Genomic DNA, 26,271 nt, shown 5'->3' on the forward strand with positions numbered 1-26,271 from the left:
TGGCAAATAAAAACATTACGAGAACAACAAATAAGTAGGTACACTTTTTTAATTTACAGATTAAAATTGCGAGTTTCCTTTAATATTTTAACGTAACTTACTCTGTCGGTAGGTATGTCTACACCAAGTCACACAGTGGCAGCGTGCAGCCAAAAAGGCGTTTTCATTAAGTTATTACTGATAGAATTGTCATTATGTCATTAAACAATACCAATTTCAGAAAACGTTGTATGGCATTTTAGTCTCTAAATGCGGTCAAGAGTACACCTTTACCCCCTTATTCATAAACGTCTACTAAAGTAGACAAGCCGCTAATAAGCGTTTGTCCCTTTCCATCATACCAATACATCATACTAACGATTACTCGTATTAGCGGCTTGTCAACTTTAGTAGACGTTTATGAATAAGGGGGTTAAAATCTGTCGAGTTTTATCAGCCCACGTGTATAATCAGATTTGTTCCTAAGTAAAAAATAAGATAGGTAGTATGATTACTATTAAAGTTTTAATATAAAAGGAAAATACTTCAATAAAGATTTAAATAAAATAGTAAGGTAGGTACTAATACTAAGATATGTTTCACGTCGATACTTTATTGGCATTTGTTAAGTTGCGTTCCGCCTTCCGATCCGACACCGGCCGATCAGATCAAAATCGTAATAGTTATTTACGATACAAATGCGAAAATAGGAAAGTACCTAATCGCACATGTAAAGTACAACATTTTACAGTACACATGACCCTTTAAATTTTCGACATAGTTACATAATGTACTAATTTACGCACTAGTGCGGAAAAGTAGCATCATATGTACAGTAAATAAATATGTATTTGTTAGATAAGCGTAGAATAAATGTAAAAGTGGAAAAATTACTGGCTTAGGTGAGACTTCAACTCACGGTTTCTGAATCGATACTCCAGCGCTCTATCAACTGAGCAACCAAGACCTCATCTATAGCCAGCGAATCTTTCCACCATATGGGTCTAGGGAACCCTAGCGACATCCACCGCAAGAAACATTGCACCCAAGGCAGTATTTATTCCTCTTTTAAATTTATTCTAATATATATAGCATCGTTTGCAGACGTTTCTGCTTGTTAAAAAATAATATAAATATTTGTTATTTTATGAGTAATTATGAGAAGTAGCGAGGACTTTGGAAATATAATTTACCAGAATAACTAAGGGCTCATATTAAATACAGGCCTCTTTACTCACCCACGGCATTGCCACTAGTGCTAAATTCGTTTATATCATGCTAATTATTAACGTCGGTCTCTGTCCTGCTCACGAGCAACGAAATTAGTAAGAACGAGTAGCAAGTTTGCAATGCAATACTTTTATTCTAGCTTCACCAGAATGAGGCGTATGGAAGGTGGAGGTAAGGAATACAATTTCCATAGTATCCAACTGTCAGCTATAAATAATAGTTCCAAATCTCTCCAGAGTAGCGCTAGAGTAGCTAAGAACCTTAGGTGTTATTGACGGAGTGAAGTGCGCTGTCTATGATATATATATTTTTTTCAAATATTCTAGCTATTGTAGCGCCACTTATTTAAGGTGTTTTGACGGACACTTTTTGGTACATGGAGATTGTATTCCTTACCTCCATCTTCCATAATGAGGCCCAAGGCATAAATGTCAAGTTTCGTTTTCCTCATTTGCTGTTGCCGTCAATTACTGTGGGGGCCAGTACAATATAATAATATTAATCTTTTGTCACATAAGATGATCATCGCTCTTTTAGATGAGGAATTAGTGAGATTACATGAAACACAACTGTCCCGTCCGGCGAAGCAATTTTTTATATACCACGACGGCGGCAAACAAGTATACGGCCCGCCTGATGGTAAGCAGTCACCGTAGCCTATGAACGCCTGCAACTGCAGAGGTGTCTGTCTGTCTCTTTCCTGTCCTCCGCCATTTGATTTACTTGTAGCCTTACCATGACTGCCTTAGAAGTGTCAAACTGACATATTCGCTTAAGAGGAAAGAAGACGGCCGTTTCTCCATACAAACGTAGTCCCCATTTTCCTCTCTGGATATTTACATTATGCGAAATATTTTTACATAATTTGATGTATATTAACCATTGCTAAGTTACGTACACGCTAGCGAATATGTCTGTGTCAAACTGGTGGTAGCCGACTTGATTGACGTTTTTATGTACGTTTTTCTCTAGTTACAAGAAGGCCCCCATCGCGACACCTAAGTTCGCAAATTGTGGGCATCTGTCTCTGTCATAGAATCATGAAAGTTCTCCTTTTCTTATTCGCCACTTGTAAAATTTTATTGAAAAATGCTTTCAAACGTTTTCTCTATCAATATTCGGAATCCCAATCTGTTTTGCGCATAATCCTATTTATTTTACAAATTGACCATTGTTATTTTTTTGTCATTTATTAATATCACAGCTTATCGAAGATACGAGTAGAATCGAAAAGGTCCCAAGGGCGGTAACAATGTATTTTTATTGAAATTCTCCGTAATGATGGGCGATAAGCGAGCGGTCGCGGAAATGGGACGATAGGATGGCATTATTTCGGTTCAGTTTGCCATTCATCCGCGAACGGGTTATGGATTACAGATATTTCACTTTTACGCAATCTACAGTCAACCAATTTGAATCCTAGGCCACTATATAACCTTGTCGCTTTAACTACTCTATACATGACATGCATCACTCAATAAGCATTGTCGTAGAAGTCATTATGACATGGTTCTATAGTGGCCTAGGAATCAAATTGGTTGACCGTACGTCCTCATTGTATGACTGTTTTTGCCAGTATTTTTTAATTTAATAGACCGAGTTGAGATATGACCTTACTAAATAAAATAAAATATGCTATGCTTTTTAAAGCATATTGTCAGAGTTTTATTCGAGCAGCCTGTGGGTGCGGTATACCAAGGAAGCATGCAACGCCCTGAAAGTGCAATATAACAATGTGTTTAGAATGTTGTTGGGTTTGCCCGGGAGATGCAGTGCCTCGGATATGTTTTTTGATGCGCGTACCGACGGCTTTCCCGCTATAATGAGGAAGAGGATTGTGTCTCTGCTGATACGAATCAGACAGAGCTGCAACGGCATTCTAAACTTCTTTGCGGACAAATTTGACTGCCCTAACATATTCCGTTTCTGGACGCAACAAGTCCTTAGACTTGCCCCTTACCCCTTAGGGTAGCGTATTTATTAGATTAAGTGTAATTTTAGTATTTATGATAAATACCTATTTATATTTTTTATAACCTTTATCTAGTTTTAAGTATGTAACTAACACATCTATGGAGTCCTGGTACTCTGAAATGAAGATATTGTACTGTATGAACTTAATGAAAATCCACAAATGTGTAAGTGTCCCATTATTTCCATACATTTTTCAAACATTCGTTTTTGTTACCGGCATACAATGTTTATGTTGAAATGGTAACAAAAATATTGTGGGACGTTTCTTTATCCCCTTGGGATCGATAGGGCTCGTGATTATGAGTAGAAATAACACAAATTTAATGGAAAAATGCAAAGTTAATGAATGTGGTTTTTTTTTCAAAAACGTCTTTGTAACTATATGAACTATATCTCTTACCTTACCTCTTTACAATAAGGATTTAGCGGACATAAAGGCAACAAAGCCCAAGACAAAACATTTTCTTTTCATGCAAATTTATTATGACTTTTACTAATATTGGTACGAGTAATCTATATAAAAAAATCTCCAGGGTGCGTAGCCAACATGCCTATCGTTAACGCTCTGTAGCGAATGAAACGCAACTGTCACTGACGCACTAATGTGGATGAGTGATAGAGAAGAGAGACACGAAACGTTTCGTTGACGTAGCACAAGCGATTGTAACCTTTGCTAGGCAACCTGGACCGTAGACTTGTTTTCTTTTTCATGGACGGCGATGCCAAACGCAGCAGCAATTAGCTTTATATACCAGGTTCTTCCTTCGTTTCTCAAAACGTCTAGAACAACAAAATATACAATACGTTATTAGTGTTATTACTGGGTACATTGAATCAAAAACATTTGCTTACTTCACTCACTCTAAACTTTTTTAAATGACTTTCAATAGTCTACATAAACCTATTGAAGATAATTCATGTTTTAATTATTAAATAAATGGAGATTTTTAAATGTTCGGTATTATCATTATATTTATTGAATATTATATTTACATATTGTAAATATATGTTCACAAAGAGTAAAATTAAAACCTGAAAATAAGGAAGGTAATATCAAAAATATTAACTCATTCAGCGCTAATCACGACATGTTGTCGTTTTGCCTCTACGAAGCATTTCTTCTACATACCGGGAAATCCATGTTATCGGCTACGACGTAGTAATACGATTGTAGCTCAGCGGTGAATGTGTTACTGGCTTCTGTCCGCAACGTGGAATCATAATGATGATTGATAAGAATTATTCTAGGTCCTTCTATGGCCCTCAAACTATTTGCATACTTTTCATTTAAATCGGTTCAGCTTTTAATCGTGAAGAAGTAAAAGAGAGACAGAGTTACTTAATTATTGTAGGGATTATGGTGGGGATTAATAGTAGCGACATATTACGATTATTAACACATTCGCTACCAACGTTTTCGTAGCGCTATGCTCGTAGCCGATTCCAGCGTTTTTCCGCTTTGTGGAGGAAAGCGACTACGAACAGAGAACCCGCCGAGCGGGTTCCCGGTACTCCATGTGTTAAGGTATCTAATTATGGTATTTTTTTAAATTGGTAACAGATACTATTATATCTATAGTACGTATGTATACTTATTATGTATCTTTTCAACCGAAGCTATTCGGAAGTATCCTAGCCAAGATGACAAATTTATATGTATAATACATGTCACATAAATAAATAAATATTATAGGACATTCTTACACAGCTTCACTAAGTTCCACAGTAAGCTCAAGAAGGCTTGTGTTGTGGGTACTCAGACAACAATATAGTATGTAATATATAATTACTTAAATACATAGAAAACACCCATGGCTCGGAAACAAATATTTGTGCTGATCAAACAAATACCTAATACAAACATGACTTTTTGTAGCATCTGCCATCCGGATACATTCTTTTTGTAGCATCTGTTATCTGAGTACATTCTTTTTTCGTTTCCCAGCCCCCTGAGCAGTTAATACTCTAAAAATGTTAAAATAACATGAACTTACATATTGGGCCCGATTCGAACAATGATTTAGAGATGCGTTAGTTCTTGGAAAGAGATTGAAAAGATCGATAACTAAACGATATGTCAAAATTGACGTTAACTTTGATTCCGGTCTTATTTCAATAAGACATCAATAAGATATGGTTTAGAGATCTAAGCAAGATCTAAGTGACTTCTCGAAAGCTCATAAACGTGATTGGTCGTGGAGCATACTTGTCAATTTTGACAGATAATTTGATACGTCAAATTATGAAAACATGTCTTAAAAATGGCGAAGTCGGGTCAAGAATGTTTGTTTTTGTTATTTTGCTCGATGATAATATTTAAACTGTTAGCTTATACTGCAGTAAACTAACGTGGAAGTGTGCAGCTAATGAAGAATTAGTCTTGAAACCATTCTTTAGTCAACAGTCAACACCCGGCACTCCATCCATTGTGGCTATTTGTTAATAAAAACCAGCGATCACTTTACTAAAAGCAACTACGGGACAACTTTATCCCCTATGAGAACAGTTCCTGGCGAAATCGTCATTAACTAGGTAAATGGAAAACATAAATCTATATATCGTGCCCTCACGAAACAAAGGTTCTCCGAAGCAGATTCATCCCCTGTTCAAGCTAAAAGATGATTCGTTCGTGCTAAGTATCAATGGACTAGCAGACTTAGAATCCTAGAGGAAGGCAGCCTGGGGTCGCAAGAGTGTCACGACAAACTTTTGGAAGTGTTGACGTCGTGGTTGTTCGCGCCGCCTGGTTCCAGCTAGTTACTCATTTAGGTACACGTGGACTGTCAAGATAATAATTTTATTTGTGGTGATTTAAGATAAAGTGATAGTGCCTCTTTTGTTTGTGTTACCTCAATTACAGGTTTGCTATATGTAAGACTATCTAAAATTATTTTAATTCAGAAAATCCGTACACTGTCTTGTGATGACCCATTTAAATATAGGCACTTACCCATCAGTTAGTAACAAACTAAAAACAATGTTGCCTTGTATGACACAAAATTGCTTCTTTCCACTATCTGATTAGTTGTAGGTACATACATAATATTGTACACTAACTTGTCTGCTTATGAGTTACAAATTGTTTCATAATAACTCAATACCCTTATAGTATATACGAAAGTGATCAATATAGTAAGTTATAATGTTTAAATATTAGGCAAAATAATATTTTACTGAATAAACTCCAAATCAGATGAGCGGCCCAAACGGGTCAATATTCTAAGTTATAGATAGACTAGCTAAAGAATGGGTTTTCTCATCTTTCTTCTAATAATGATCTGTAGTACCATTAACTTACTTTGGTGGGTCCTAGTGGGAATGATTATTCTCAGTTGTTACCAGTAAAATATTTTAATGTTCAATATTCACAAAAATATATAACACATAAATATACAGTGAGTTATTTTTTCCTTTGAAAGCCGTTTCAGTAAACGGCTCCAGAACTGAAAAAACATTTTAAAACAAAAAGGTATGAAATTAATAGTTCTTCAAAAAACATTCTAACAATACAGCTACTTCATAATTAAGTTTCTAGTATGTTAATACTGATAATTAAACATTTCAAATTTGTTTCTGTAGTTACCTCCTTCTCCTACTCCTCTGGAGTTTCAGGCGTACATAGGCTACTGCTTATCATCAGGCGGGCCGTATGCTTGTTTGCCACTGACTTAGTATAAAAACCTGTAGTAAAATAAGAACAAATCAGCGGTGCCACTATGGTTCTATTTTTATCACTTGTCACTATGCCCATCACTTTCGCACTTACATACATACTTGTTAGAATGTGACAGGCGTGGTGACAAATGATAAAGAGTTGACCTTAGCCCTACAGAGAAAGTTAAACTACAATCATTAGTCTTATCAGCGGTGGCATCATGGCTCCATTTTTATCACTTGTCACTATGCCTGTCACTTTCGCGCTTACATATTTGTTAGAACGTGACAGACATGGTGACAAATGATAAAGAGTCGACCATCTTAGCCCTACAGGTCTTATCCATTAAATAAGTGCGAGAAAATTTACTTATCTTAGATGAGTTTTCTGTTTATTTTTTTTCTTTGATGACTCATTCTTTGATAATTTATTTTGACATTTATTAGTGATCTCATGTGTAATATAAGAATTGCTTCATTGTTAATAATAATATAATATGTTATGAGTTATGATTATGAATAATAAGATATTATATGCTGTGCCCTTGCAGGGTCCATGTGAGACATTGTATATCATGTATAACATCTATACTGTACCATGGTTGCAATAAAGAATGATTATGATTATGATTTAGTACATTGTGTAGTCCATACTAATATTTACTGTTGAAAACAACACATTTGTTATTATTTATGATTGGATTTTATATTATTTATTTACTGGGTTAGATGTGTTTGACTGCTTTTTATCTGAACCAAAAACCCAATAATTGGTATAAAATAATAGTTTGTTATGTTTATTTAAGCAAGGCCTGTACTTTCAAGGTAGTAAATAAAAAATTAAAAAAGAAATATTTTTTATTTCTATAGTTCATAAATAATGCTCCTTTTGTGACCGATCAGAAAGACACTTTACCCCCAATTTTAAATTCTACATTGTAGTGCAGAGATTGTTAGCAGAAGTTGCTAAATTGCTACCTAGGTTTATGGTTGAAACATTCAAAATATTTTAGAGGATAGTGGACGACCACTTCCCCCATTTTCCTCCCTCAATATTGACATTATGAATAATATTTTTAAACAATTTCATGTATATTAACCATATATAGCTATGCCCCTTTGTTTTCCTCTTTTCGATTTATTATTATTAGGTATAAGATAGGAGCAAAATGAGAAGGTACTTAGCATCGCACGTTTACCCAGTATCACAGCAGTCTTGAAACAGAGACGCTTACGGTGGTTGGGGCACGTGCACAGGATGGAGCCCTCTCGTTTGCCACGTAAGGGCTCCTCTACACGATGGCCCAGCGTAGGCCAGTCCAAGGGACGCAGCTATGCGGTGAAATGAGATAGCAATATCACTTGCTCCCTCTAACGCATAAATGCGTCCCTAGGACTGGCCTACGCTGGGCCATCATGTAGAGGAGCCATAAGACTATCCTAAGCGAAGTAGCGCACGCGAAACGACCGGTTGGGCGACCAATGCTTCGTTTAAAGGATAGCGCAAAGCGAGATATGTTGTCCTTCCGGATCGATCCCACCAACTGGGAAAGGGAGGCTGAAGACCGCGAGCACTGGAGGAAGACCCTGGGAGATGGAGTAGTTGCACACGATGAAGCATGGCTTAAACTCCTTCACACTAGGCGAGAACTGAGACACCAGCGCGCTGTTTTCCCACCTTCGTCACCGGGCATGACATTCTCCTGCCCGCCATGCGGTCGCGGCTGCCGCTCTCGAATTGGGCTTACTAGTCATTTACGTAAGTGCCTTAATGTTATGGGCGCTGTTCAAACCATCATTTAATTGATGTTAAAGGCCAAATGATGTGGAACAAAATACAAATTCCATACAATTATCAAAAACACTTATAATATTTGAAAAATCTTAAAAAATCAAACAAAGGGGCATACGTATTATTTATATACATAAAAGGGTGTAGCAGGATAGCCTAGGAAAAATTGCCCCCAGCGATTTTGGGCCGAAACTGTAATCATACGATGCCTTTTGGGGAGGTTATACTCTGCACAAAGTTTCATCCCTCTGTTACCCCCTGGGGGTGAAAAACACCCGATTAACCCCAAAACTGTTTTAATTATTTTTTCCTAAACTATGAAAGTGACGAATTTCAAATTTCGTACAAATATTAATAAGACTAAAAGCTATGTGCTAAAAAAATATTAACCCCCTAACCATTTAAATTCTTGTAAAAAAAAACAAAAATGAAAAAAGAATCATCCTGTATCTCAAGTTTGGCTCACGGTACACACACCATTTTTTTTTTTAAATGTACCAATTTATATTCTATATTATATAAAAGTTTCATGGACCTACTCCAGAAGGAACATTGCGAAATTAAAATAAACGTACTATTTCGTAGCCACTAATCATTATACTCGTATCATGCTTAATACGCAACGTCTCGGACCCGAAACCAAGATAATTTTAAAAAACCGGCCAAGAGCATGTCGGGCCACGCTCAGTGTAGGGTTCCGTAGTTACTCTTCCGTCACAATAAGCTAAACTGGAGCTTTAAGTATAGTAAATTGTTAACCAAGGGATGAAACGGTACCTTTCACGCGAGTTAAACAAATAGGCAAATTTGCATAATCAGTACCTAATTAAAGTATGTCTTTTTACTATGAAGGGGAAGGGGGAATTCGTCACTTTCATAGTTTAGGAAAAAATAATTAAAACAGTTTTGGGGTTAGTCGGGTGTTTTTCACCCCCAGGGGGTAACAGAGGGATGAAACTTTGTGCAGAGTATAACCTCCCCAAAAGGAATCGTTTGATTACAGTTTCGGCCCAAAATCGCTGGGGCAATTTTTCCTAGGCTATCCTGCTACAATTGGAAAATCAATATATTTAAATTTTTCATTGCAATAATTTTCATATAATGTCAATTGTGCTGCGTCACGCTCTCCCCAAATAATCTTATTACATAAGTACTATATTACTTGTAATATTATTATTTCTAATTAAATTTAAATTACAAACTAATTCTAACGGATGATGGTCCGACCAGTACACGTCATAATGTATTTTTATACTCCGTATTAGTTTCCGTGCCGCTTCAGATACTACACAGTGATCCAGCCAGCTTTTAGTACCATTAATATCACTAACATAGGTGTATGTATCCGAGGCCACTCCTAGAATGTCTATGTCCGCACATTGCCATCTAACATCCGCACAAAAGTCTAACAACTCCTTACCGAATCGTCTGCCCGGGTGAGCGTTGAAATCCCCTAATATGAAGACGCAGTCTACCTGGCACTCCTCCACTATTGCCGCCATTTCCCCTAGGCATTCCGTAAATTCGGTAAGAGTCTCCGCAGAATCGACGGGCATGTACACAGAGAACACCAAGAGCGAACGATCCGATAACACTATCTTTACAGCAGCGAGTCGCGCACTTTTACAATGCACAATCGAAACCGATGTAAATAAACATTTCCGCCACAATAACGCCACACCGTGCACCGCCGTACGGCCTACCGCGTAAAATCCCAGCTCCAGTATCGACCGCCGATGCTACACCCTTTCGTAAAAATATTGTCACCGAAATTTAAATGCGACTTTCCTCACTCCAGTGAGTGAGACAAGCTTTCGTCATAATGATGATGCCTTTCATTCATGAATGTAAATAAATGTGGTTAACTTTACTTGATGTTTAATTTTATTAACCTTTAATAATGAACTCACTACTGAGGTGAAAAGTTGCGTGTCACACGAGAGCAGTTATTTTACATCTCGTGTTTTTAACTCCCTCGCTACGCTCAAGATTCTAACTTAGAATCACTCGCTTCGTGATGCAATTATAGAATCTTTCGCTTACTCAAAATCAACACTCGCAAGAAAAACCAACTTTCCTGTCTTGTTGCACAAATAACTATGTACAGTACAATGGTGCTACTTTACCGCACTAGTGCGAAAATTAGCGTATTACGTTACTGTGTCGAACATTTAAAGGCCCATATGTACTGTAAAACGTTGTACGATACATGTGCAAATAGGTAATTCGCAACTCGTGCCGATTTAAAACACTCCCTTCGGTCGTGTTTTAATTTATCGCCACTCGTTTCGAATTTCCTATTTTCGCACTAGTATCGTAATGTACTATTACAGTACATACGGTGCTACTATAGTGTTACGCACTAGTGTGTAAATTAGCACATTATGTAACTAAGTATGTCGAAAATTTAAAGGGTCATATGTACTGTAAAACGTTGTACGACACATGTGCGAATAGGTAATTCGCAACTCTTGTCGATTTAAAAGACTCCCTTCGGTCGTGTTTCAATTTATCGCCACTAATGTATCGTAAATAACTATTATACAATCGTGATATAATAAATAAATATTATAGGACATTATTACACAAATTGACTAAGTCCCACAGTAAGCTCAATAAGGCTTGTGTTGAGGGTAATTGGTTAGTCTTATTTGCAGGCAATAACGGACCAGCGTTGGACCAAAAATGTTACGTCATGGAAAGGGCCACTAGGGAAACGGGGTATAGGAAAACCTGTTACTAGATGGGAAGCCGAAATAAAAAATATAGCTGGTCAAAACTGGATGCGAATAGCTCAAGATAGAGATGAGTGGAAAACTCTGGAGGAGGCCTTCACCTGTGAAGACGGGGTTCTTGCTACATATTAAAATTCATTTTGAAATAGTTTTAGAGCTGCCATTGGGAAGCTATAAGTAATTAAGTTTGCTTATAGTTTTTTGATGTTGGTTCTAAAATTATTTTAACTTAACTCTAAACAACAATGTTAAAATGTTAAAATTTCGCAAGAAATAAAAGGCTATTTTATTTTATTTATTTCTTATTTATTTGCAGGTTCATACATTTGCCATTTAATGCAAGTAGCTAATGTATGAACTCGCAATAAACACTAATCAATGTATAAACAGACCCCAATGTCAGCCTCACATACCTGAATGGGCTGTGTGCCACACTTTCCCATGCTGACCTTACATGAAGTTGAATTGAACATAGGTACAGTTAGCTGCAAAAAGTATGTATCGAAAGAATTGTACTTGGTACTACACTCTTATTACGCTGCGGGCTTAGCATGGTCTTAGTTATCACGCGATATGGTGACAATCTTGTTGTTAAAATGACAGTTTTCTTCGATTTTATCGTTCACACTACGGTTGCAGACGATAATAGGAGTTATCCACATTTGACAGCGATAGATGACAATCGACAATTTGCATAACATGGTCGTCGGATAATTTGACACATTATCCCATTTTGGCAGTTCAATATAGTTAATTTTATCTACGTGCTTCTTAGGTCACGACAAGCGTTGTCGTGGATGCAAAGCTCATGAAAAAACCTATGTTAAGGTATAAATTATCAGTAAGTATCCGTTTTTCTATGATTTTATTGAGTGTTAGTTATTGAGTGTTAGTTAGTTAGTTAGTAGTGTAACTCCTCTGGAGTTGCAGGTGTACATAGGCTACGGAGACTGCTTACCATCAGGCGGGCCGTATGCTTGTTTGCCACCGACGTAGCAAAAAAAAAAAAGTTCCGCTGCATATAATATTGTCAATATTTTCTTTGCAGGGATGTCGAGATTTTTTTTCTTCCAGCTCGCAACTGCTGCAGAGGAAAAAGAAAGAAGAAGGATTCAGCGACGATCTTTGAGGGACGCTGCAAACCCCTTTGATATGCCGGACGAAGAGTTCCGTCATATATACAGAGTACGAAAGGAGTTAGTGTTATATATTTGTGAAGAACTCAACGCCGACCTCCAGCCTCACAAGGGTGATGAATTGCCATCTCACCTTAAGGTAAAGCTATAATATTGCAGTGTTGCTCATATAGTACCAAAAGTTTGTATGTTAAGATACCGCACAATCACACAAAATTAGCTGATACAAATATTTGGGTGAAATTGTTGTTTATAACATAACAGAGGTGCTACATTATACCTTAAAATTTAAATATTTCTTAAGCGAAAAAAATTACTTAAATAATTAAGCTGTGTACAACTACTTAAATAAGATTCTAACAGCATTACATCTGCTGGCTGATGGCAATTATCAACACGGGACTGGTCAGGATCATGGTTTATCTATTGGTCAGACGACTGTAAGCCACAGTATCTCGAACAATTTGTAGATGCTGTGAACAGAAGGTATGTTCATTGGACCACTGAACTACTAGGCATCAAAAACTGTGAGAGTATACTAGGGCTATCTTAGTAGTTTTTACTTTTTTGAATAAGCATCAGTGTTGATGTATTGTGTAATGAGATAGGTATTGTTTGATAGTTATGTTCAGGTAGTTAGTTACATTGGATACATAATCTGGAATTGCAATACTAGCTAGGTTTGACTAAGGTTAAGTTCTAAAACGTGCCATCTAAAATATGCTCCTTTTTACAGACTTAAAGACCAATGGATAATAGTTTTTCCTGGAACTGATCGGTCCCGACGATCAGTTGCCTCAGGATTTGAGGATGCATATGGTCTGCCAAATATCTTGGGTGTAGTAGACTGCACTCAAGTGAAAATATTTCCCACCTGTGCCACACGGAGTGCAATATCTGAATCGGAAAGGCGTTCACGCTCTTAATGTACAGCTAGTAAGTTTCAATTTTAGTTACAAATAATGATTTTTTTATATTAATCATAAAATCCTCATCACTGACCACAATGTATGTATATTATAATTAAATAAAGAAATATAAATACTATGGGACAATCTAACACAAATCGACTAAGATAATGATGTACCTAATCTAGATTGATTATAATAATTCATTAAAATAATAACTTATATGTTACTACTTGGTTGTCACCAATTCTCAAATAAGAATATAAATAACCTTATATCTTCAGATTGCAGATGTCAACTGTAAGATCTTGGCAGTAAACACGAGGTTTCCTGGCCGTGTGCACGACTCTTTCATATTTAACAATTCGTCCATTTAGGATGAATTAAGAAGATTGTACAATGGCCACATTGGGGAGTATTTCCTTCTGGGTAAGCAGAAAATTGTGTATCTGTACCTAGTGTAAATTTATTCGATGGGGAGACGTGACGTACGCGTTTGCGTTAACTGTCATTTTGTATGGAATTTTGAGTTTCCAAAACATCCCGCTTGGCGCGCTGTTTCTAAATCCCTTAGCACCACTTGCACCATTTCACTAACTCGGGGTTAACTGGTTAACCCTGGAGTTACCATGTTACCAGTACAATTTCACATTGGGTTAACGGTTTAACCGGTTAACCCCGGGTTATTGGAATGGGGCAAGTGCATGTTAGTAAATGTACTAAGATCACGACCACAGAATAAATAGTTCATGACTAAGTTAATATACCTATCATAATGTAAATAACCGACCAAGAGCATGTCGGGCCACGCTCAGTGTAGGGTTCCGTAGTTACTCTTCCGTCACAATAAGCTAAACTGGAGCTTAAAGTGTAGTAAATGGTACCTTTCACCCGAGTTAAACAAATAGGCAAATTTGCATAATCAGTACCTAATTAAAGAAGTCTTTTTACTATGAAGGGAAAACTTTTTGCGATAACTCAAAAACAGCTAAACTGATCATGTCCGCTATAGTTTTCATTTAATGTCTTTCTTAAGCTCTACTTCCACGATTTTTTTCATATTTTTTGGACCTATGGTTCAAAAGTTAGAGGGGGGGGACACATTTTTTTTTTCTTTCGGAGCGATTATCTCCGAATATATTCACTTTATCAAAAAATGTTTCTTGAAAACCCCTATTAGTTTTGAAAGACCTTTCCAACGATACCCCACACTTTAGGGTTGAAGCGAAAAAAAAAATTCACCCCCACTTTACGTGTAGGGGAGGTACCCTAAAAAAAATTAAAATTTTAGATTTTATTGTACGACTTTTTCGGCTTTATTGATTTATATATCCATGCCAAATTTCAGCTTTCTAACACTAACGACCACGGAGCAAAGCCTCGGACAGACAGACAGACAGACAGACGGACATGGCGAAACTATAAGGGTTCCGTTTTATGCCATTTGGCTACGGAACCCTAAAAAGGCATAAGCAAGGGGGAAGTTTCGTTAGTTGTTCAGATGATTAAGTATTATGTAACCAAAAAATAATAATTTCAGGTGACTCGGGGTATGCTCTTGAGCCATGGCTCATGACGCCAGTGCTGAATCCTGCCCCGGGAAGCCCAGAAGCAAGGTACACGGTCTGGCACTGTCGCGTGCGCAACACGATCAAGCGTACCAATGGGTACCTCAAAAACGTATTCCGGTGCCTGGGCCACGACCGCGTCTTACACTACAGCCCGACGAAGGCATCGTCAATAATAAATGCATGTTGCGTAGTATACAACATAATGCAACATTATAGGTAAGTGAGCTTAACATTGCAGATTCTCATCAGTGATAGAGAGGTTAGATAAGTAACGAAATTTTCTTGTTTCGCGGTAGACCCTCAGGGCCTCCGCTAGCTGACGCGGACGCCCGCCGCGTGCGCACGCTCGCGGGTCCTGCTCCCAGGCCAATTCCGTCGCACGCGCCCGCGCCACTTAGCGCTATTCATACAATTTGTTATTAGACGGGGCGTCCGTTCGGATAATCCGCGTCAGCTAGCGGAGGCCCTCAGATTGTGATGGATTGTGGTAGTTGTGACCCCTACGCAGAGTTTCGCGTAATATTCCCTATTAAATGAAGATAAGGGCAAATGGAATAAATTTCATTGTTCAGCGATTGATAAAGAAAGTTTCACATTTTTACTCTTTATAGTGATGATTAGATTTCTTCTTTAAATTCTAATATTCTTACCGATGTTCTCCTTTTTCTTGCAGAAATGTTCCCGAGGAAATCGTAGGAGATATTGATGAAGACGCTCCTCAAGAACTTCCTCATCGTCATGCGCAAAACGGACTACTATTAAGAGTGGCGCAGGAAAAGCGTGCGCGTCTAATAAATACATATTTTGCTTATTACTATGTTTTATTCTGATACAAATACCTACCTAATATACAAAACGTAGAAAAATGCGCAATGCTTAACTTTGTTATGGCTACAGGAAAAATGGGAAAGAGTTAACCATATTATAAAATGTGTATGAACCAAATCCCTTTTTCCCGCTCTATGTAGTAATATACTAAATAAGTATGTATTTTCTTTCAAGAAATGTAATCAGAACATTATTTTACTAATAAAACACAGTTTTCAAAATCAGTAAACTTTAATTCCTTTTGCTCGGAAAACAAATAGGTAAAAACTCAAAAACGCCCCGAAAACCCCCATATAGCAAATTTAATTGAAATCATTTGAGCCATTTTCGAGATCACCGTAATCATTGACATATATCTAAGGACGGGCCTTATGGGCAATAAGAATAACCGGTCAAGTGCGAGTTCGTTTACCTCGCACACCGAGGGTTCCGTACAAACTTCAAATTTTCTCATGAAAGACTTGACCAATGTAAAAAAAACAATTTTTATTCTTAAACTTCGGAGATGAGAGAGGGGGGGGGGGATGGTATTATTTTCACATTTTCCTTCATACGTAAATTTTTTTTTCACAATGAAAATAAAAAATTGTTTTGTAATTTTCAATTTGAGCTCTTTCAAATGATACCCCACTTGACCTATTTAACTAGACTTTGCAATTTTACCCCCTCTTCATATTGGGAATTTTCCATTATTAATACTTACAAATAAAATAAAATAAATACACATCCAATATGTTTGGGTCAGCGTTATTCATTACTATTCCAAATTTCACATCGATAGCTTAAGTACTTCTCGAGATATTTAGCAATAGCACCATAAGGGTTCCTTTTGTACCTTTTTGGTACGGAACCCTAATAAACATACGGTGTGTATTTTTGATATGGCCGCAAACGTAAACTAGACGGAGGGTGCGAGGACAGCGCTTAGCTCAGACGTCTTCCTCTTCCATTATAACTGTGTCTTCCAAGTTCTCAATAATCTCGGTGTCCTCCAATGTGTTAATACTGGAACAATACCAAAATATAATTTATAATAATAATTAAGAAGTGGGTCCTTTATTCAAGGTACGAGATATTAACGGTGATTACTTTTGAAGCCACATCCATATATGTGTGTAAGTTGAGTCTCTCGAGCAACTCGCAGATGGCGTTGCAATCGTTTAAAAAACATGTCACTAGGTACAACAAACCCAAAGGAACAAAACCGACATTAGACGATTCGATGGTAATCCCAGCCAGTGTAGACGTGCCTCGGCCGAGGCGGCGCACTAGGGCGAGGAAAACGCGCGCTCCGCCTCGTCCGAGGCACGTCTACACTGGCCGTTTTGTGCGTGAGGAAGTTGCCTGGCGCGTATGCTCGCTCTGTGTGGACCCGGCTATTTGAGTTACTTTTGTTTGGTGACTAACTAATCAAAGATGAAATAAGATTTACCACAATTATGAATGAGTAGAAATTCACGATAAAAAAGCTATGCATTTGACATTTCGAAAGACCTCCGTCTACACTAGCACCCCTAGTGGCGAAATTAAACGCGGTAGCACTCATTCGGGCGTTAATAATATTGTATTCCAAAGGCTCTCATACACGAAAATAAGATCTTGCTCCTTGGAAAGGTCAGAGGATGAACCTATAATTAGTCAGGTAGTTCAACCTCAGGGTAGGAGTGCTTGTTCATTCGTGCGCGTGTTATTACTAGTACATACTACTTAAACAATAAATAATACGTTTATTTGTTAGTTGATATGAGCAAAGAAAATTTGAAATAGAGGTGGATTGTCAATGAAAATTTTGTAGCTACAGCAGATTTACTGCCATCTTTAGGCACACGATTAAAACTTTTAGAACGCCATTTGACTTTGATCCTTATTCTTTTACTGATGTGTCAAATTTGTTAAATATCAGAAAGGGGCGCCATATTACCGGGCATAACCCGGCCCGGGCCTTTGATCTATTAGATGGCGCCACTTTTTGATATTTAACAAATTATACACATATCAGTGTACGGATAAGGATCAAAGTCAAATGACGTTCTAAAAGTTTTAATCATGTGTCGAAAAATTGCAGTAAATTTACTGTGGCTACAAAGGTTTCTTTGAGAATCCACCTGTTTCAAATTTTCTTTGATATCAGTATTAAAAGTCTTACCGATTCGCCAACAAGTCGTGCCCCTCCTTCAAAACACTCCATTTTTGTTTCTGCGCCTCATTAAAAAATTTCAGTTCGTTCAGGATATCCTGTCAACATAAAATATGTTATAGCAAGTTTAAACTAAGTGGTATCACAGAGCACATAATAAATAGCGCCATCTACCACAATGGAGATTATCTGTTCTACATAACTACATTTACTTGTTCCAGCTCATACTAAAGTTGCACAAGAAAGCCTTCATATACCACTGATTTCTTACGGGCTCCCCGTATACCTACTTATTGTGGGAATACAGAATTTGAGTCAAACATATCCATACACAATTTACGGTATTAACAGCTTTATATCTTATTTCTGTTATGATAACTGACTCACACAAAATATAACTATAATAAGTTGTCAAATTTTATGAACATTTAACTATTAACAACAACCAACACCAGATTTGACTATTATGATACTACCAAACGCTGATATATACCGCACACGAATGAGAAGCTAATAGGTTACTTAGGATTGAATAAGTCTAGTGTTATGAAATATATTAGTAATAATAACATTGCCGTGTACCGTCCAGTCAAACATATGACCATGGTCAAGATTTCAAGATAAATAAAATTCCAGCCTTTCAATAAAATGCATGTTAATTATAAGTTTCATAATAACCCTCTTATGGGTAGTTGGTGGTGTTATTTTATTTAAACGGCACTGTACGATACGAGAAATCCCGAAATGTAGATTTTGCGATTGCTCGCGTATATATATATTTATTATTTGTATGTTTTATCAATACAAATAAGGTCAGATGGGGTAAGCGAAATATGGAGGCAAGAGAAACACTTGTAGGGAATGGTACGTCAAGTATGGAGCTTACAGGCTTTATGTATGCATTCTTACTGCCAAGTTACTGTTTTTCTTGTCCCAAGTTAAATAAACAATGTTTCTCGTACTCAACCTGATCTTAAAACAGAATTATTAGTTCATAAATTAATTAATTACTCTTAAAATATTATCATGCTCATGCTGCAGATGATTAAATTGTGCTGTCGAAGGTGCCGGTTCCGTCGTGCGGTTGCGGGGCAAGTACACAGCTCTGTGTACGTGGATACGCGTGCAGGGCGCGGATCCACGTACACAGAGCTGTGTACTTGACGTGCAGGCAGGACAAGACGTGCGGGTTGGGCGGTTATTGCGGAACGAGCGAGAAGGGCGGGACGGGCATAGCGGGCGGAAAGGGCGGCAAGAGAGGGACGTTCGGGTAGTCCAGGACTTGTGGGCAGTACTGAATGCGTGGAGCGTATAGGGCTGGCAGAAGGAGAGGGAGACGAGGACAAATGAGAGGTGGAGAAGTGGGGTTGTTCGCTGAGCAAGGCCGCAGTAACGGTGGCGGTTGTTGGAACAACAACGAGATTTTCAGCAGTGGCAGAAAACGTGCTGCCAGCCACACTGTTCCCAGCACCCGAAAACTCAACGTAGTCGTCAATCTGAGGCAATGAGCACATGCAAGTTTAAAATATTTGTTATAAGAATGAAAACAAGCAAAAGATTGTAAAAACTTTTACCCGACTATGATTTTTTTCTTAACTATAGCACCTCTTCCTTGTCCAAAGTCAGTTAAATATTATTATGTAGTCTATGTCACCCCATAAAAATGAACCTATAAACACCTCATTCACCAAAATTGATTAGTAATTTATACACAACAAAAACATACCGGCATATATACGGCATCCATACGTAGACTGCTAAAATCATAACCCTTCCCATTCTCATAGTCGGGTAAAAATAATTCCGGTTAAACCAAACCAAAAACTTAAAAAGTAAATATATCTGAAAATGCTAGCTTCTGCAAGGGTGTCGCCAGCGGGGAGCAGGTGCCCACCTAGAGAATAAAATCTGTTGTCATTTATACATGATTAGCCGGGTCCACACAGAGCGAGCATACGCGTGAGGCAATATTCTCACGCACAAACTGGCCAGTGTAGACGTGCGCTCGGGCAAGGAAAACGCACGCGCCTCCTCGGTCGCTCTGTGTGGACTCGGCTATATAAATTCAACAATATTTATACCCATAGTCATAACTGCATGCGATTATGGCAAAATTAATACACTAACTATACTTATTAATAGTATTAAAACAGCTTTTACAGTACAGTCAGCGTCAAATACTTTGTAGCAACCAAAGTAGCCAAATAGTTCGGTACACCATATATTTAGTATGGTGTACTACGAAGTATTTGACGCTGACTGTACATATGGTACTACTTTACCGCACTAGTGCGAAAATTACCATATTACGTTACTGTGTCAAACATTTAAAGGGTACCTTATGTACTGTAAAACGTTGTACGATACATGTGCGAATAGGTAATTCGCAACTCGTGTCAATTTAAAACACTCCCTTCAGTCGTGTTTTAATTTATCGCCACTCGTTTCAAATTTTCTGACTTGTTATTATATGCCGATACTAAAATATACACCATTATTAAATCAAGTGATGATTGTATGAAACTTCAAGCTGATCTTGATAGACTGAGTTTATATTGTTCTATGAATGAACTGTACTTGAATGTCGAAAAATGCTGTGCCATTACATTTACAAGAAAACGCAATAAGATAGAGTATAATTATTCATTAAACAACAAAAATTTAAGGGTTTTGTCTGAAGTGAAGGACCTGGGGTTAAATCTTGATAGCGAACTACAATTTATTTCACATATTGACAAAATTTCAGCAAAAGCATACAGAATGTTGGGATTCATTTTCCGACAAAGCAGGGATTTTACAAACCCTAAGACTCTGCAACTTCTCTTTAACGCATTTGTTAGGTCCAACTTAGAATACGCTACTACAGTCTGGAATCCTCATTTCAATGTTCACATTAACACAATTCAAAAAATTCAGAACAAATTTATCAGAACAATGAAATTTAATATAAATTTAAATCTTTTTGCCCTGACAATTTCTCTCTTCAACCCCGTAGAGAAATTCGAGATCAGATATTTTTGTTCAAAATCATACATGGCCTTATTGATTCTCCCAATCTTTTGTCTAAAATTTCAATTCGATGTCCTGATCGGCGAACTCGCTCCACAAACCTATTTGCAATTAACTTTGGTCGTACTACATATGCAAGAAATAAGTTCTTAGCTAGAGCGTGTAGAACTTATAATGAAATTTTTTCTGATATTGATATATTCCATTTATCATTACAACAGTTTGTTTCTGTAATAAAATGTACAGCTAATAATAATATTGATTAGTTACTATATTTCAGCATACTTGCCAATTTGTTAATATTGTTTTCAACAGTTTGAGTTATTTGAGTTTTGCATGTTTTGATATTAATGTTAATTTCTGAGCAACATAATTGTTATTACTCATTAGTGGAAACTGTTTGGCTTGTGGATGTGTAATCTGATTAACTATGTGTGTTGTTTTTGCCTGTTTGTTTCCCAAAGGTTTAATTAAATAAATAAATTAACTATTTTTCGCACTTGTATCGTAATGTACTATTGCAATACATATTGTGCTACTTTACCGCCCTAGTGCAGTAACTAGCACTATACATGCATATATTGAAAAGTGCCATATGTACTGTAAGACGTTGTATGTACAATATACATGCAAAAAGGTAATTTCCTACTTTTTGCACTTGTATCGCAAAGTACTTTTAGAAACTACTTAGCCTGACATTAACTCAACAGATACAATAAACAAGACACAATAAACTCTTCATGGTCTTAGTTTAAGCAAAGAGAAATAAGAAAGCTTAGATTACTCACTTCATAAATATTATTAAGAAATTAAAATCAAATCAAATGTTCGACGACCGGTTTAGCCTAGTGGGTCACTACAGCAAAACTATACATATTAAATACCTTTTTTAGAAAACATTATAATAAGCAACTGACTCTTTGACCTGCATTATCATGACCTCAGTAATCATTAAGATGTTAATTTTATTAGTTATTATACTTCATTTTATTACTATGCACAGATTGCACTGTAATTTCATTCAATATTATATAATTATAAAAAAGTGTCTTGTTTAGGAAGACTTCTATGCGGACTAAGTGATGGAAATCTTAACTATGGGAAGCATATTTACTTACCACTTTCCATGCCTGCACTGACTTATTGGGCCCGTGCTCCCTTAAGGCCTGTGCAAGGGCCTCCCATTGCGCCTCGTACCTCTGGGGTCCTTAGAGGCCCGTCAAATTCCCGGTTGGCGAACCGGGTGTGCTGTGACATGTATTCAACGAGCAATCTAATTTGTGCTGCGTTCGAGCGACTGAAAAAAAACAGTCACATAAGTTAACGATCAAAGGAACTGGCAAATAGCTATATTTTTCTGCAAATAAATTCTTTTTGTTTCGTGTAACTTACATTTTTGGATTTTTGGGTGGCATCCTTTCAAAAGTGGTAGCGGCGGTTTGGCCAAACACTTCACAGTAATAACACGCAAACTGCCGATAAAACTTTTCAAGTTGTCAAAATAGCAAACAACGGAACAACATAAACGGAATGAGGAGTAGTGGGCAACATATTTTCATCACTGTGATCACTGTCACACATTTTTATTTAGTATTATTCACGGTTTCACTCACAAAACAAAACTTTATGAGTTTTCAAACTTCAACAATGACTTCAACGCAGAGGATTACTCGTGGGCGTCCGTTGTAAAAAAAAATGTTTGTGTTTGCCTAACAATCACAGAACAGAGGGCCTACCGTGAACCACGTTCGACGTGTTGCCTCCCTGTCATACTTACGTACGAATTTATAAGTGCGACAGAGAGGCAACACGTCGAACGTGGTTCGCGGTAGGCCCTGACGCGTCGCAGCAGCGTGCAGCGTGTTTAAGTAGACCGAAGTATGACAGACGCCGCGACGGTATTACATTTCGAAACGCCACCGTTGGCAAATTTGCATTGAATTGAGTCTCCTTAAACAAGAAATATTTTATCGAAATATGTGAAGTTCTATTTTCAACATTTTTATAGTAGCGATAAAATTCGGTGGTTTTCCGATTAATATTATTTAGGAACGCACCGTAAATTTTATACTGCGTACTCAACTTGAATTTGCGTACTATTTTTAAGAGGTGCACGTAACGGAACGCAAAACCCATCTGGCAACACTGACTAAGATCTTTCAAAGATATTCTAACGTCAAAGTGACATTGGTCATCCGAATCGTGCAGCTTCTGTCAATTATACCACATACAAACGATATCTAATTGAGAACTTATCTATATCTAAACCAGAACTTAACGATCTCATATCTTTTCCGTATTGCATTTTTCGAATAGGGCCGATTGAATACGAAACCTCGAACTGGTTCAATCTCCTCTTCGGTACAGTCAGCTACCTCATTAATATCAGCAACGGATATTGGATCGTTTGAATTTATTTCATTGATCGTCTTCAAATTCTTTAGAAATACATCATACCGTTTGTTATACTCGTCATTCCCTGAATACTCTTTCTTATGTTCTAGAATGTATTTATCAAATAATGACCTCGCCTCTGAAATGTCGTATATTGGTATTATTGGTTCTACTGCGCACACGATCGCGCTGAGCAATGTCAGCGTAGATATTGTGAGAATAACAATGTTCATTGCTAGTTGGATTCAAATGTAATTGCAATCAATTAACAGGTGCTTATATAGCTAGGTTTACGTTCATATCTAAATGCGAAATAATTTGTAAATTAAATACGCTTGATAAATACTACTTCTATGTTATTTTGCTTAAGGGTAAGCGAATAAAACGTAATGAAGATGAAGGTATTGTATTTTTTATTGAGGAGCAAGATGCTTAATCTAGAAAAAAATCTCTTTAGTTGGACAATTCAATTCTCAATTCGTGGAATCCATAGATTATCAAATGGAGGCGTGAAAAAATATCGTGAATGTTTTGTGTAAGCAAAACAACAACCCTAGTGCACAAGTGAATAATCAAGACCAAGTGCGGGTAGTTTACAAATCCGCAAAGCTAGATGTTGACCACGAACATAATGTCACGTTCGAAACGTCAGGCCAAATTATAAAAGTAAGTGCACGCTGTTAAGTTCCGGTTCAGTTTTTTAAATGAATTTCGTGTTAGTGTAAATCAATATATACCTAAGAAGTTTTTGTCAACAGTTACGTACATTTTTGATACATTTTTTTTTATTTCTGACTGTACTTGCCCTTTATTATTATTCTAACGACCAAAATCTATGGGTTTGTGTTGTTTTACCACAGTGTTCCTCTGGCCATCTTCGATTCCCACAGATTAGCTCGATAGTATCATAATACGAGTATTGCAATGTTACGGGTCTTATTAGTACATTGTGCAACGAGGGGGGTAAGTGAGATATTGTAAACGAAGGTGATCATTCCGAACTAAAGGCCCGAGTTAGCAATATTATTACCCCCAGAATTACAATGTTTTTCATCACACTTAAGAAAAAACTAATACTTAAGCGAAATAATTCTTAACATTCGTCCGCATATAGTCACTTTCGACATGTTAGGCGTCGAAAGCACAGACCCATCCGGCATTCAGCCACGATAGAAAATTGTGTAAATTTTTTTTATACAGCTATTGAATTAATCAAATTAAATATTTATAAACTAAACACAAAAATAAATTAAACGCCAGTATTTTAAAAGTAAATCTCATTTATACCTACTTGAAAAAAAAAACATTATGCTCAATATGCCCATGGGCATTATGAAATTTAAAAAAAAATATGGCCAATATAAAATATAGCTCATTACATCTCAGTATGCTGGTATACTATAACTGTATAACACCGTGAACCGATAAGTTATTTTCAAGTTTTGAAAGCACACATAGAGTCAGACTAAGCTAAGGTGGCGACGATTTTGATAGCCCGGACTGTGCAAGTGTTTTATGAAATTATGACGTTTACGTAACACTCGCACAGTCTGTGCTTTCAAAATTGCTGCCAACTTAGCTTGGTCTGGCTTTATAAAGATACATACGAAAATTAAAAAAAAACAAACACAAAGTGTTTAATTTTCCTTTATTTTCAGTTGTTTATCGTTCATCATCGTCTCCTACCCGTTTTCGGCCACAGCAACTGCTTTCTACCGCTGAGAGTGTCGCGGGTGCGCTCTCAGGTGACTGACGTAGCCAATCTTAGCAGCGGATGTGCGGCCACACTCGCTGCAGGTCAGCACCCCTCCGATAATTATATGTTATGGCCATAGGTGGTCTGGCTTTTAGCTCGTCACGCTTATCGTAGAGTTCTGTGCGTCGCCTGGCTTCGAACTCACGCACCTGCGTCTGCACAATATGCCTCCACTGTGGACGGTCACCAGCTAGAGTCTCCCATGTTGTTGGCTCTATATGAGCTCTCTTCATACGCCGCTTCAACACATATTTGAACCGCATAAACTGGCCGCCTCGCTTTCGCTTACCATTTTGCAGTTCGCAGTAGAAGATGCGTTTCGCGATTCGGTCCTGGGACATCCGGGAGATGTGACCGCACCATCGTAGCTGTCGTCTCATTGTTTATCGTTACCCTGCATACCATAGTAGTATAATTTTAGTAGGTATAAAATAAAATAGCTAGTGATATTGGCCTGGGATCTGGCGAGGACTATTACACAGTATATTTTCAGAGTAATTGAGATAAAAGGTAAAAATTCTCGTGACGGTCATATCTTTTGCCGCAAGTTTTGTGCTGCGCCATATATTTTGTTTCTTTCTAATTTCTTGGCTTTAAGCCCCTCTTAAACCAGTTTAATCTTGAAATCCGATAGGTTAAAATGATGGAGCTATACTGGGAATTGGTTATTAAATTAAATTAAGTATTTTGTAAACCGCGTAGCGAACATGCAGTGTAGAATAAATAATGAATGGTACGGTACAGTCACGTTTGAAAATATCGATACGAACTAAGTCCCAAAAATATGTATACACGACCTTGTACTAAGGTGTATTCATATTTTTGACACTTTGTAGCCCGTATCTATATTATCAAACGTGACCGTACCTACTGAATTTAAACACTGTGACCAATTTCTACATCATTTTAAATTAAGTACCTAACAAAATTTTGGCTTATTGCGGAAAAATAACAAATCTTTAATTAATTAATAACCAGGCAAGAATGTTAACGTGATATAACCTTCACCTTGAAGCTAATTTCATTTGTTACATTACTACATTGGTCACATAGTAACAGAATCAAGAAAACAAAATGCAATTTGATTTCTGATACCTGAACGATTCTAATTTTTATTGAGTGAATTGGATACTTAGTCATCGCATCACAAAATGCAGCGTTACATTTT

At 37.2% G+C, this 26,271-nt stretch overlaps 1 protein-coding gene and 2 long non-coding RNA genes across 3 annotated transcripts in view; 2 read left to right on the forward strand and 1 right to left on the reverse strand.

Annotated features, from left to right (window-relative positions):
* Nucleotides 1-13,686: 13,686 nt before the first annotated feature.
* LOC133521735 (putative nuclease HARBI1) lies at nucleotides 13,687-15,851 on the forward strand (the record flags this gene model as incomplete). Its single annotated transcript, XM_061856802.1, has 3 exons — nucleotides 13,687-13,783; nucleotides 14,919-15,195; nucleotides 15,653-15,851. Coding segments are annotated over 3 exons (531 nt in total), but the record flags the coding sequence as incomplete, so codon positions are not given.
* A 168-nt stretch (nucleotides 15,852-16,019) lies between these two features.
* LOC133521928 (uncharacterized) lies at nucleotides 16,020-22,484 on the reverse strand. The gene is made up of 4 exons (XR_009799958.1): nucleotides 22,346-22,484; nucleotides 20,283-22,250; nucleotides 17,954-19,838; nucleotides 16,020-16,812 (listed from the first exon to the last, which is right to left on the reverse strand). It is a non-coding gene; the product is annotated as an uncharacterized LOC133521928 (long non-coding RNA).
* A 2,520-nt stretch (nucleotides 22,485-25,004) lies between these two features.
* Nucleotides 25,005-26,271, forward strand: part of LOC133521932 (uncharacterized) — a 50,734-nt gene continuing 49,467 nt past the window's right edge. Inside the window, exon 1 of the long non-coding RNA XR_009799961.1 lies at nucleotides 25,005-25,144. This is a non-coding gene — a long non-coding RNA (uncharacterized LOC133521932). The remainder of the gene's footprint in view (nucleotides 25,145-26,271) is intronic.

The sequence above is a fragment of the Cydia pomonella genome, chromosome 10 (assembly GCF_033807575.1).
Source record: "Cydia pomonella isolate Wapato2018A chromosome 10, ilCydPomo1, whole genome shotgun sequence".
NCBI classification, from domain to species: domain Eukaryota; kingdom Metazoa; phylum Arthropoda; class Insecta; order Lepidoptera; family Tortricidae; genus Cydia; species Cydia pomonella.